The sequence below is a fragment of the Equus asinus genome, chromosome 20, assembly GCF_041296235.1.
Source record: "Equus asinus isolate D_3611 breed Donkey chromosome 20, EquAss-T2T_v2, whole genome shotgun sequence".
In the NCBI taxonomy this organism is placed as follows: Eukaryota; Metazoa; Chordata; class Mammalia; order Perissodactyla; family Equidae; genus Equus; species Equus asinus.
This window is the reverse complement of record NC_091809.1, coordinates 30,008,803-30,021,647: the sequence shown is the minus strand read 5'-3', so window position 1 is coordinate 30,021,647 and position 12,845 is coordinate 30,008,803. Positions and strand designations below refer to the sequence as shown.

Below are 12,845 nucleotides of genomic sequence, written 5' to 3'. Positions count from 1 at the left end.
ATCAATAAGGAAATACAAGACTTAAGCAAAAATATGGACCAATTGGACCTAAGAGACATGTACAAAATACTACATCCGACAACAGCAGAATACACATTTTTCAGAAGTGCACATGGAGCACTCTCTAGGATAGATCATATGTTAGGCCAAAAAACAAGTCATAATTTTAAAAAGTTTAAACAATATGAAGTATCTTGTCTAATCACAGTGGGATGAAATTAGAAATAAATAACTGAAGGAAAACTAGAAAATTCACAAATATGTGGAAATTAACACACTCTTAACCATGGGTCAAAGAAGTTACAAAGGAAATTTAAAAAGACCTTGAGACAAATGAAAATGAAAGTACAACATACCAAAACTTATGGGATTCAGTGAAAGCAGTACTAAGAGGGAAAATAATAGCTGTAAATCCTTACATTTCAAAAAAGAAAGATTTCACATTGATAACAACTTTACACTTTAAGGAACTGGAAAAAGAAGCACAACTAAACTCAAAACTAGCAGAAGGAAGGAAATAAAGATGAGAGCAGAGATTAATAATAAAAACAATAGAGAAAGTCAGTGAAACTAAGTTACTTCTTTGAAAAGGTCAACAAAATTGAGAAACCTTTAACTAGATTGACTGTAGAAAAAAGACGAGTTACTAAAATCAGAAAAGAAAATGGAGATGTAATTACTGATTTTACAGAAATAAATAGGACTTTTCCTTTTTTTTTTTGTGAGGAAGATTGTTCCTGAGCTGATATCTGTGCCTGTCTTCCTCTATTTTATGTGGGAGGCCACCACAGTGTGGCCTGACAAGCGGTGCTAGGTCAGTGCCCCGGATTTGAACCTGGCAAACCTGGGCTGCCGAAGCAGAGTGCATGAACGTAACCACTACACCACTGGGCTAGCCCCAGAAATAAATGGATTTAAGAGAATTTTATGAACAAGTGTACATCAGCAAATTGGATAACCTAGATAAAATGCACAAATGCCTAGAAACATACAATCTACCAGAATTTAATCATTAAGAAATAGAAAATCTTTTTTTTTTTTAAAGATTGGTACCTGAGCTAACAACTGTTGCCAATCTTCCTTTTTTTTCTTCTGCTTTTTCTCCCCAAATCCCCCCAGTACATAGTTGCATATTTTAGTTGTGGGTCCTTCTAGTTGTGGCATGTGGGACGGTGCCTCAACGTGGCCTGATGAGTGGTGCCATGTCCGTGCCCAGGATCTGAACCAGCGAAACCCTGGGCCACGGAAGCAGAGCGTGCGAACTCAACCACTCGGCCACGGGGCTGGCTCAGAAATAGAAAATCTTAATAGATCTATAACTAGTAAGGAGACCGAATCAGTACTCGAAAACCTCAACAAGAAAAGCTTGGACTAGATGGCATCACTGGTGAATTCTACCAAATGTTTAAAGAATTAACACCAATGCTTCTCAAACTCTTACAAAAAAACTGAAGAGAGGAAATACTTCCTAACTCACTCTATAAGGCCAACATTATCCTGATAACAACACCAAAGACACTACAAGACAAGAAAACTACAGACCAATATTCCTTAATATTGATGCAAAAACCTTCCAAAAAGTACCAGCAAACTGAAATCCACAACATATTAAAAGGATTTTATACTATGAACAAGTGGGATTTGTATCCAGAATGCAAGAATGGTTCAACATATGAAAATCAATTAAGGTAAAACACCATGTTGAAACGGAATAAAGGAAATAACTGTATAATCATCCCAATTAATGCAGAAAAAGCATGTGACAAAATCCAACACCCTTTCATAAGAACAACTCAGTAAACTAGGAGTAGAGAGAACTTCCTCAACGTGATAAAAGCTGTATGTGAAAAACCCACAGCTAATGTCATACTCAGTGGTGAAAGACAGCTTTTCCTCTAAGATCAGGATTCGCCACTTCTCTTCTACACAGTATTGCAATTGGAAAGGAAGAAGTAAAATTATCCCTGTTTATAGGCGACATAGTCTCATATATAGAAAACCCTGAAGATTTCACCAAAAAACAAAAAAAGAAACCGTTAGAGCTAATAAGAGTTAAACAAAACCAACAGACAAAATTCACTTGCATTTCTGCAGGCTAACAATGAACAATCTGAAAAGGAAATTAAGAAAACAATCTCATTTACAAAAGAATGAAGTACCATGGAATAAATTTAGTCAAGGAGGTGAAATACTTGTACACTGAAAACTACAAAACATTGCTGAAAGAAATGAAAGATACAAATAAATGGAAGATATCCCGTGTTTTTGGATTAGAAGAGTTAATGTTGTTGACACTACCCAAAGCAATTTACAGATTCAATGCATTCTCTATCAAAATCCCAATGGTGTATTATTCAGAAATAGAAAAACCCCATCCTAAAATTTATATGGAGTCTCAAGGGACCCTGAATAACCAACATCATCATGAAAAAGAAGACCAAAGTTGGAGGACTGACAGTTCCTGACTGCAAAACTTACTACAAAGCTACAGTAATCAAACAGAGTGGTACTGGCATACAGACAGACAGACATTTTGACTGATGGGACAGAACAGAGAGCCCTGAGATAAATCCTTGCATATACGGTCAGATAATTTCAACGAGGATGTCAAGACCATTGAATGAGGAAAGCACAATCTTTTCAAGAAGTGGTGCTAGAAAAACTGGACATACACATTCTAAATAAGTTGGACCCTTACCTTATACAAAAATCAAAATGGATCAAAGGCTTAAATGTAAGATCTAAATTTTAAAATTTCTTGCGAGAAAACATGGGAAAATCTTCATGACATTGGATTTGGCAGTCATTTCTTGGATATGACACCAAAAGCACAGGCAACAAAAGGAAAAATAGATAAATTAGACTTCACAAAATTTAAAACTTTTGTACATCAAAGGACACCGTCAAGAGAGTGAAAATACAACTCTCTGAATGGGAGGAAATATTTGCAAAGCATATATATAATAAAGGATTAATATCTAGAAGAGACAAAGAACTTGTACAACTTCACAGCAAAAAAAAAAATTCAAAAAAAGGCCAAAGAACTTGAATAGACATTTCACGTTAAGAAGAACATAAACATTAAGAAGATATACAAATAGCCAATAAACACATGAAAAGATGTGCACATCACTAGCCTTTAGGGAAATGTAAGTCAAAACCACACTGAGATACCACTTCATGCCCATTAGGATGGTCACTATTTAAAAAAACAAAATAAAAAAAACCAGAATTACAAATGTTGGTGAGGATGTGGAGAATTTGGAATCCTTGTGCATTGCTGATGGGATCGTAAAATGGTGTAGCAACTGTGGAAAATTTTAGCGGTTCCTTAAGAAGTTACACATAGAATTACCATATGATCCAGGAATTAACCTGGGTACGTACCCCGAAGAGTTGAAAGAAGGGACTCAGATACTTGTGCACTATTGTTCACAGCAGCATTATGCACAATAGCTGGAAGGTAGAAACAACCCGATGTCCATCAACAGTGACTGGATAAACACAATGTGGGATATACATACAGTAGAATACTATTCAGTTTCAAAAAGGAATGAAATTCTGATACATGTTACATGGATGAACCTTGAAAACATTATGCTGTGTGAAATAAGCCAGACACAAAAGGACAAATGTATGATTTCACTTCTATGAGATACCTAGAATGGGCGAAATTCATAGAGACTGAAAGTAGAACGGAGGTTGCCAGGGGCTGGGTTTGGGGAAATGGAGAGTTAGTGTTCAATGGGTACAGAGTTTCTGTTCAAGATGGTGAACAAGTTGTGGAAAAGGATAGTGATGATTGTTGCACAACATTGTGAAGGTACTTAGTGCCACTAAATTACACACAGAAAAGTGGTTAAAATGGTAAATTTTGTGTATATTTTACCAGCATAAAAAAAATTTCTAGTGATGATGGTGAGAATGTGGAAAAACTGGATCACTCATATAGTTCATACATAGAAAACACAGCGAGGGTGGAAGGGTGGAGCAGGATCTCTCACGTTCAGTTGTAGATGTCTTACTAAGGTAAGAAATACTACGTTTAGTAGAGAAACTGTTAGTGTCGCCCTGGCTCTGTGCTGTCTCTATTCGCTGACCTTTGGTTGGGTGGGGATGGCAGGCTCTCCGCCTGCTGCTGATGTCCTTCAGAGAGCCCAAAAGCAAAACCTGGAGACAGTGATGTCCCATGAAGTGCCAGAGCACATGGGCCAGTGAAGAATTATTCATGGTCTTGTAAGTATTCTCATTGTTTAATTTGATCGTGAAGGCAATTAAGCCAGTTGATTGTTTTCCTTATGTGTTCATTAAAAGGATTTGGGAGAACTTATATAAATTTTTATGTAAGTTTAAATAGTTAAGTATATACTTTCTGGTATATTGTAAATATTAACACTTTGAAAAACTATTTCACCTTTTTTAGTGTATCCAATGGATTCCAAATGTCATAGTGATTTGATATTCACCATCATCATTTTAGAAAAAACAGGTACTTTACATTTTAATGTTGCAATGATTACAGATTCACAGGAAGTTGCACAGATAGTACAGAGTGGCCCAGTATACCTTTCTAAGTTAAAAAAAAAAAAAGAATTTAGAAAAACAACTTTCTTGTGATGAATTTTTGGTACAGCCCAACTCTGAAAAGCAGTTTGTCGGTTTCTGTGAAAGACTAACCATGAGACAGCATAGGACCAAGCATTTGTACTCTTGGGCATTTATCTCAGAGAAAAGGAAACATGTTCATACAAGAACCTGTACACAGATGATCACGGCAACTTTTTTCATGATAGCCCCAAAGTGGAGACAATCCAGATGTCTTTCAGCGGTGGATGGTCACACTGACTGTGGTACATCCACGCCATGGATGCTACTCAGCAATAGAAAGACGTGAACTGTTAGACACCAGTTAGGTGGACCTAAAAGGCATCATCCTGAATGAAAAAATCAGTCTCAAAAGGTTACCTACCTATATTTCCACTTATATAATATTCTCTAAATAACGCAATTAGAGAAATGGAGAACCACTCATCTGAGTGGTTGCCAGAGGTGAGGGATGGCGACGATAGCTGTGAACATGAGTGGTGGCACGAGGGAGATCTTTGTGGTGATAGAATAGCTCTGTATCTTGATTGCAGTGGTGATTACAGGACTCTTTGCATGTAATAAAATGACATTGTACACATATATTGTACAAATGTCAATTTTCTGGTTTTATCATCGTGCTATAATTATGTAAGATGTGACCATTGGGGGAAACTCGGTGAAAGGTACACTGAACTTTAATGGTCACATTCTGAAAGCATAATATACTTGGAACTTACCACACTTGCCTGTAGAGGGGAGTCTTAAATTTGGTTAAGAGGTTTTGAATAGAAATAGACAAGACGACTACATGTATCTTAGATCCCTTCTAAGTCCAAGATTCAGTAATAGATTCCTGAGCAGGATGAAAAACAGAGTGGCCAAATTATAGCTCTGTGAGCAACCTGAATTCAACTAAATGATTTTCTGGAAAACTCAAGGAAATCCTACAATACTAAATATGCTACAATACTAAAAACGCATACTGGGGGCTGGCCCTGTGGCGTAGTGGTTGGTCTGGTGCACTCTGCTTTGGCAGCTTGGGTTCGCAGGTTTGGATCTCGGGTGTGGACCTACACCGCTCACCAAGCCATGCTGTGGTGGTGACCCATGTGCAAAGTGGAGGAGGACTGGCACAGACGTTAGCTCAGGGCTAATCTTCCTCAGGTGAGGGGTTGGGGGAGGAAGATTGTCAACAGATGTTAGCTCACAGTGAATCTTCCTTACAAAAAAATGCATATTGATTTATTCAGGAAACACTTTTTGAGTACCTACTAAATACGATTCAGTGCTAAAATAGAAGAGAGAAAGATGAATAAATATACTACTTGTTATTTTATACTGCAGTGTAAGCTGCATGAGAGCATAGATTTTTATCTGTTCTATTCATGTATCATTCCTAATATTTAGGCTAGTATCAGCACATAATAGGCACTAAATAAAAATTGCTGAATGAATTGGATTCTCCCAAAGAGCTTAGAGTCTGATAGACAAGCCAAGATAGATATGAAATTAAGTAGGAACAACAACATGTGATAGATGCTGTAACAGATTTCCCTTTGTTCTCCTTCCAAAAAACCCTTTGCTTAGCCTTAAAGAATGTCATCTCAGTGTGAGTGTTCTGATAGCACTGGGAGTCAGTGTGTACACAGATAAACTCCAGCAGCCGCTATTTCAAGGCTGCCTTCCAGACCCCATTTCCTCACTGGTGATGGCACGGTCTCCCCAGGCATCGGATAGTATTCCCGATGAGTCACTTATGTCTTCAAGCGTTAGGTGTGTGGTTTCCAATCTTCATAGCACTATTCTTTTATACACGTGATTTCTATATCTTACAATGGGATCCTGGGCTGTTGGGGATAGGCACAGTAAGGAGTTATAAATATTTATAAATTTAAGAATTGTTTAGGAATAGGACAAAAATTCTGAGGGCTCTCATCTTGGGACCGTATTAGACCTGGGGCCCAGCTGTCGTGAATAGTCACTTAAGCTAGAACTTCACTTGCTTGAAGTGGTCCTTTATTCTTTTATTTATTTATTTATTTAAGATTGGCACCTGAGCTAACTCTGTTGTCAATCTTCGTTTTTTTCTTCTTCTTCTCCCCAAAGCCCCCCAGTACATAGTTGTATATTCTAGTTGTGAGTGCCTCAGGCTGTGCTATGTGGGACGCCGCCCCAGTGTGGCCTGATGAGTGGTGCCATGTCCGTGCCCAGGATCCAAACTGGCAAAAGCCTTGGCTGCCAAAGTAGAGTGTGTGAACATAACCACTCGGCCACGGGGCCAGCCCCTGGTCCTCTATTCTTGAATCTTCTTGGGACATACTGTCTTCTAGGATTGGCACAAGCAGCTGCCTGTGAGACTTATCAAGGGTAGTTGGGCAAGAGAGAGGTCAGGCAAGGCCTCATTGAGAAGGACAGAGCATTCACCTCTTTGCCACAGTGTAGAGGGATAAGAGCAGTGATTATTTCCATTATCTGGGGCTCTTCTCTTAGGTTGTAGGAAACAAACTGGCTTAGTTTATGTTAGGGCTTTATTGTAGAGAATTTATCTCAGTTGGCCTTCGTGAAAATTCGATGTTGCCAACACTAGAGTAACTTTAGTGTTAATCTTTGTTGTCCTTTAGTTCGTCTGATATAAACTCTAGTGTTTCCACCATTTTGATGAGTCGGCTCCTCTCTCCTTGTGCTCTGGTTCAGCTCCTTCTCTGCTGACTGGACACTCTCTCATTCCTTCTCTTACTTCTCTTAGCTTCATACTCCTTAAGAGAACGGCTCAGACTGCCTTGTCCAATCATTATCAAGCTGGGAAAAGCCCTCGGAAGTTACCTCTAAGACTCCTTAGGTGGTCTTTGGGTCGGAAGTTGATCCCTGGTCATAGTCCCTTGTAACCAGAGTTTCGGTGTCTCAACACCTAAATTATAGCGATCATACTGAACTGTCTGTGGCCACTTTCTTTAGAAGGACCTTGTGTGGCCTTGGTAGACATTCAGAGCATCATATCTTATTCTCCATTAATGGGTCACTGGCAGCTTTCAGACTGAAGGAAAAGTAGAAGGTGCTACAAATGCAGGGGCTGTATTTCTGGCCTCCAAAAGGAATAGCCCATGGTTAACCAAAACAGAACAGAGTTATCTTCACTTGTCCTGGTTCTGCAAGCTTTTGTAGCAGTGAGTGCTTTAGAAACTAACTCACTCATGTATATTATGCTTCTGATTTTTATCCCTTTTGTTAGATTCTTTAAGGCTTTTGCTATAATTAATGAAATCTTACTAAATAAGAAAGAAAGGATCACAATGTATACTGGGAGTGTATATATGTAGCTGAACCATTACATGAGATTAAAAAAAGGAAAAGAATGGATTGTTGTGACCTGCAGCCCACCTCATGGACAAGGAGTTAGAAAGCAACTTAGAGTGCAAGGCTTTCTGCACATTTTCTTTAGCTGGCATGGAAAGCTAAGATCCTGAGACCTTATGAAGGCCTTCTTTGGGGATGGGTATATTTTCCTAGAGGCCAAGTAGCTGAAGAATGGAATTTCGTAGGTGGTCAGTGTCCCTTCTGATTCACTGACCTTCTCTTCAAGATAATAGGTTAAGAGGGGCTGGCCTGGTGGTGCAGCAGTTAAGTTCGCATGTTCTGCTTTGGTGGCCCAGGGTTCACCAGTTCATATACCGGGTGCAGACATGGCACCGCTTATCAAGCCATGCTGTGGCAGGCGTCCCACATATAAAGTAGAGGAAGATGGGCACCGATGTTAGCTCAGGGCCAGTCTTCCTCAGCAAAAAGAGGAGGATTGACAGCAGATGTTAGCTCAGGGCTGATCTTCCTCAAAAATACAAAAATAGAGGAGGATCGACACAGACATTAGCTCAGGGCCAATCTTCCTCAAGGAAAAAAGAAAGATAATAGGTTAAGAAATTGTGCGACCATGATAGACTGGTTTCTAATGTTTGCTGAAATGTGGGTAGTCAGATGCTAGTTTTGAAAGGGATTACCATGCAAATAGCATATCTTGATTTCACCCTTAGCTTCATTCAATTTAGCTTCATGAAAGTCGCCATGTTATTATTTTTCTCATTTTGCCAAAGACTGGTGAAAACTTTTCATGGATGGCAATGTCTGGGTTAGATACATGTCTAATACAGTAAGGTGGTCTCTTAGCCAGTTGGTAACTATACCTAGAGAGTGTTGATGCCATCCTGAAGGGAAAGTACCAGGCCAAGAGTTTGGACGGCATCAGATCCACTGAGAGTGCCTTTGCTGGATTTGAAGCCTAGAAGAGGCAGGAGGGAAGAATGACAAGAAGGCCCATGTGTCTGGATGATGCCTGTTGGAAGGGTTAACAGTGACTCTAAGCAGGAAGGAAATACGGAGAGGAAAAGTCTTTAAAGTCCTAGCGGCTTTGTTCTGGGACTAAGAAGGAAAGTGAATTCTCAGGACTCTTGTCTTTCTCTGCGTCCTTGCCAGTGAAGGGCACCCTGAGAGAAAGCCGTCAGCTTGCTGCGTCTAGGAGACTTTGTTCTGGGATCTCTTTTCCCGTCCTCTCTGGTTAGTGGTTGTGGCCTACATAGAAGGGAACGACCTGACGCAGTCCGAGGCCTCTCTGCCGTTTGAGAGTTGCATTGTCTCTGAGTTTGTTTTTTTTTTTCTTCAGGCTGCTTGACAGCGGCTGTGAATCTCAAATCCAGCAACCGAAACCCAGTGGTACAGGAATTTGAAAGTAAGTACAAGGGAGACTGTTAGGAGAATGGCACCATCTAGTGGACGTGTGTAGTCTTGCAGCCGACGTAGGACAAACACACAGGGTGCCAGAGAGACGTGCGGGTGGGTGGCTACCCAGCAGTGCTTTTGACCAGCAAGTGTGTCAGGGAAGCTCCGCTTCCGCAGGCCAGGCGGCTCTGCAGCTGTTCCGTTGGCCAGCAGCTGCTTCCTGCCCTGGCTTTATGTTGACACAGCAAAGAAATTTCTTATAGATAGCAGAGTATGAAGGGAGAGCCTGTGCTCTATTTAGTACAAGTCCTTGCTAATCATCTTCATTCTTTTCTGGCTAACATTCATCTCTTCTTAAAGTCTCTCAGAGCCGGGCTGCAGCTAGATTCTCAATCTGCACGAAGACCTCTCTCGAACTAGAGGCAGCTTACAGAGTCCAGGTTTACAAGTGGACCGGGAATTGTGCCACATTTACTGACAGGTCTTTCTTTTCTTCCTTTGCTCATTAGGTGTGGAACTGTCCTGTATCATCACGGATTCACAGACAAATGACCCCAGGATTGAATGGAAGAAAATTCAAGATGACCAAACTGCATATGTGTTTTTTGACAACAGAATTCAGGGTATGATCCTGTGGTCCATTGGACACAAGGCCCAGGCATGCACTTGTGGCCAAAGATGTTCCTCTGATGGTCCTGCATCTGTAGCCAGGATTGTTTGTTCTGTTTTACTTATGACAAATTTAAACATATGCAAAAAGTAATGAGACTAGTATGTTGAACCCCCTGTACCTGTCACCCAGGTCCAACAAATAATAGTTCATGAGTTAGGATTTTAATCCATCTGCAACTCATCTTTTTGAGGTATCAGAGAGAACATTTTCCTAGGCCTTCTTCTTCTCATGGTCCCTGATGTTAGTGATGTGAGTGCATTAACCAGAAGGGTGACGTGGACCAGGGAGACAGCAGGCCATTCCTGGCATCTGGTCTGCACACCCACCACGTTGAGAAAGTCTGTGCTGGACCAGTTAGCAGGGTATCACCCCTGGGCTGGAACAGAGGGAAGCACAGGGTGCTCTCAGATTACGTGAAGTAAGGGCAGGACTGGTGGTCAGGGAAGGCTTCCCAGAGGTGACATCTAGGCAGAGATGTGAAAAAAGGCTGGTTAGCCAGGCAGGATGGTTCAAGGCTGGGGAGAAAGGTGTTGGGCGAGAAGCAATGTTGTGTATAAAGATGTAGAAGCCAAAGGTAGCTTGGCTTATTGGAGAAAGTGCAAGTTTTCCACCACAGCTGGAGCTTAGAGAGGGAGCGGTTGGGAGGAGTGACTCCAGATAAAGCAGGAGAGGTATGCCAAGGCCAGAGAAGAAGCATTGAATGCCAGGCGAGAATGAATCTTGAGGGTCCACTGAAAGATTTTAAGAGAGAAGTGACATGATGACATTTATGCTTTAGAAAGACTGAATTGGCTACTCTGTAGAGAAGAGATTGGAGATGGGCAAAACTTGGAGCAGGGGTACAGATTTAAAATTTCTCTGCAGAACCCAGGAGGGAGCTGCTGGTGGCCTGAACTCAGGTTGAGGCAATGAGGAGAGAGATTAAAGAGGAGGAGTGGTAGGAGCTGGCTGTGACGAGGGAGGGAGAGGAAGGACTTAGAGCTGATGCAAAGTGGCCCTTCCTTCCACATGGCGGAGGGAAGAAGCAGGCGAGAGGTGCAGGTGCAGGTGCGGGTATGGGAGAGGGAGAGGTGGGCTGGCTTCAGGGTTCTCCGAGCAGCTGCGAGGGAGGTTTCAGCGGAGGGAAAGCGGGTTTGTGGACACAGCCATCAGGAGTCGTACGCTGTCCAACAGAGTTTGTTTCCCACCAGTATCCTCCCCAACTTCTTATTTTTGAAGAGATGGAAATGTTATTCTCAGAAGACAAATCAGTTTTCTTGGCAACTTTGGCTGCTGCCAATAAACCCTGTACATGCAATTTTGATCATCAGAGATACAAAGTGGGAATTTTCTTTAAAGAACTTTCTGTTTCTGGGAATTAAACACTTTACTCTTAGCCAGAGGGATGCGGAGAGTATTTACCACACAAAATATGAGGGCTGGAAGAAACCTGGAATCTACTCAGTCTCTTCTCCTGCCTCAAAGCAGGACTGTACCAAAAGCACCCTGATGGATTTTTACTTACTGTTTTCTCACATGGTTACGTGGTAGAAATTCTCATCCTTCTGCTAATGACAGCTGGATAAGAGACCTTCCTACTGGAAACGCCTCTGGAACTGTTCATTCTCTACCATAAGCACTTCGCTGTTTTATTATATTATGGTAAATCCTTTGTATGCTTGTCACCAAGCAACAATTTAGTAATAATTAGTTTTTATTTTTTGTCTTTTTCCCCCTAACTCCTTATTTGCCATTCTCCAGGTTCTTCATGCTTCTTTGAAAGAGTTAGTGTCTTTTTATGCTTTAAATTTTTTTTATTGATATATAATTCATAAAGCATAAAACTCACTCTTTTAAAGTATATACTTCAGTGGTTATTCTGTATTCAACAAAGATGTGCAGCCATCACCACTATCAAATTCCAGAACATTTTCATCAGCCCCCAAAGAAACCCCATGTCAATTAGCATTCACTCTTCACCTGTGCCCCCACCTTCTGGCAACCACTAATCTACTTCCCGTCTCCATGGATTTGCCTACTCTGGATGCTTCATGGAAATAGAATCCTATAATATGTGGTCCTTCATGACTGAAATCTTTCACTTAGCATCTTGTTTTCAAGATTCATCCATGTTGTAGCATGTGTCAGCACTTCATTGCCTTTTATATGGATGAATAGTATTCCATTGTAGATATGCCATATTTTTCTCCATTCATCAATAGATGTACATTTGGGTTGTTTCTTCTTTTTGGCTATTTTCAATATACTGCTATGAACATTCATGTGTAGGTTTTTGTGTGAACAGAAGTCTTCATTTCTTGGGGATAAATGACCAAGAGTACAATTGCTAAGTCATATGCTAGTTGCAAGCATAGTTTTTTAAAGAAACTGTCTAACTGTTTTCCGGAGTGGCTGTACCAATTTGTATTCCCTCAGCAGTGTGTTTCCCCACATCCTCACTAACACTTGTAATTGTCCATCTTTTTGACTATAGCCCTCTTAGTGGGTGTGATGTGGTATGTCATTATGGTTTGATTTGCATTTCCTGATGACTGATGGTGTTGAGTATCTTTTCATTTGCTTGTTGGCTGTTTGTTTATCTTCTTTGGAGAAATGTCTGTTCAAATCCCTTGGTCCCTTTTTAGTTAGGTTATTTGTCTATTAATTGTTGAGTTGCAGATTCTTTATATATTCTGGACACTAGTCCTGTGTCAGATATATGATTTGTAAATATTTTCTCCCATTGAGTGGGTGGTTTTTCACTTGCTTGTGTCCTTTGAAGCATAACAGTTTGTAATTTTTTATGAAAGTCCAATGAAGGCCAATATAACTATTTTTTCATAGTTATTCTTGTGCTTTTGATGTCATATCTAAGGAATTTGCCTAATGCAAGGTGATG

The 12,845-nt window shown here is 40.6% G+C and overlaps 1 protein-coding gene across 4 annotated transcripts in view; it reads left to right on the top strand.

The window, feature by feature from the left end:
* Positions 1 to 12,845, top strand: part of JAM3 (junctional adhesion molecule 3) — a 65,222-nt gene that overhangs the window by 45,287 nt on the left and 7,090 nt on the right. For all 4 annotated transcript variants that reach the window (XM_070489891.1, XM_014862767.2, XM_044751921.2 and 1 more), the window contains exons 2-3: positions 9,239 to 9,304; positions 9,804 to 9,917. In XM_070489891.1, coding sequence (XP_070345992.1) covers positions 9,239 to 9,304; positions 9,804 to 9,917 — 180 coding nt within the window. The remainder of the gene's footprint in view (positions 1 to 9,238; positions 9,305 to 9,803; positions 9,918 to 12,845) is intronic.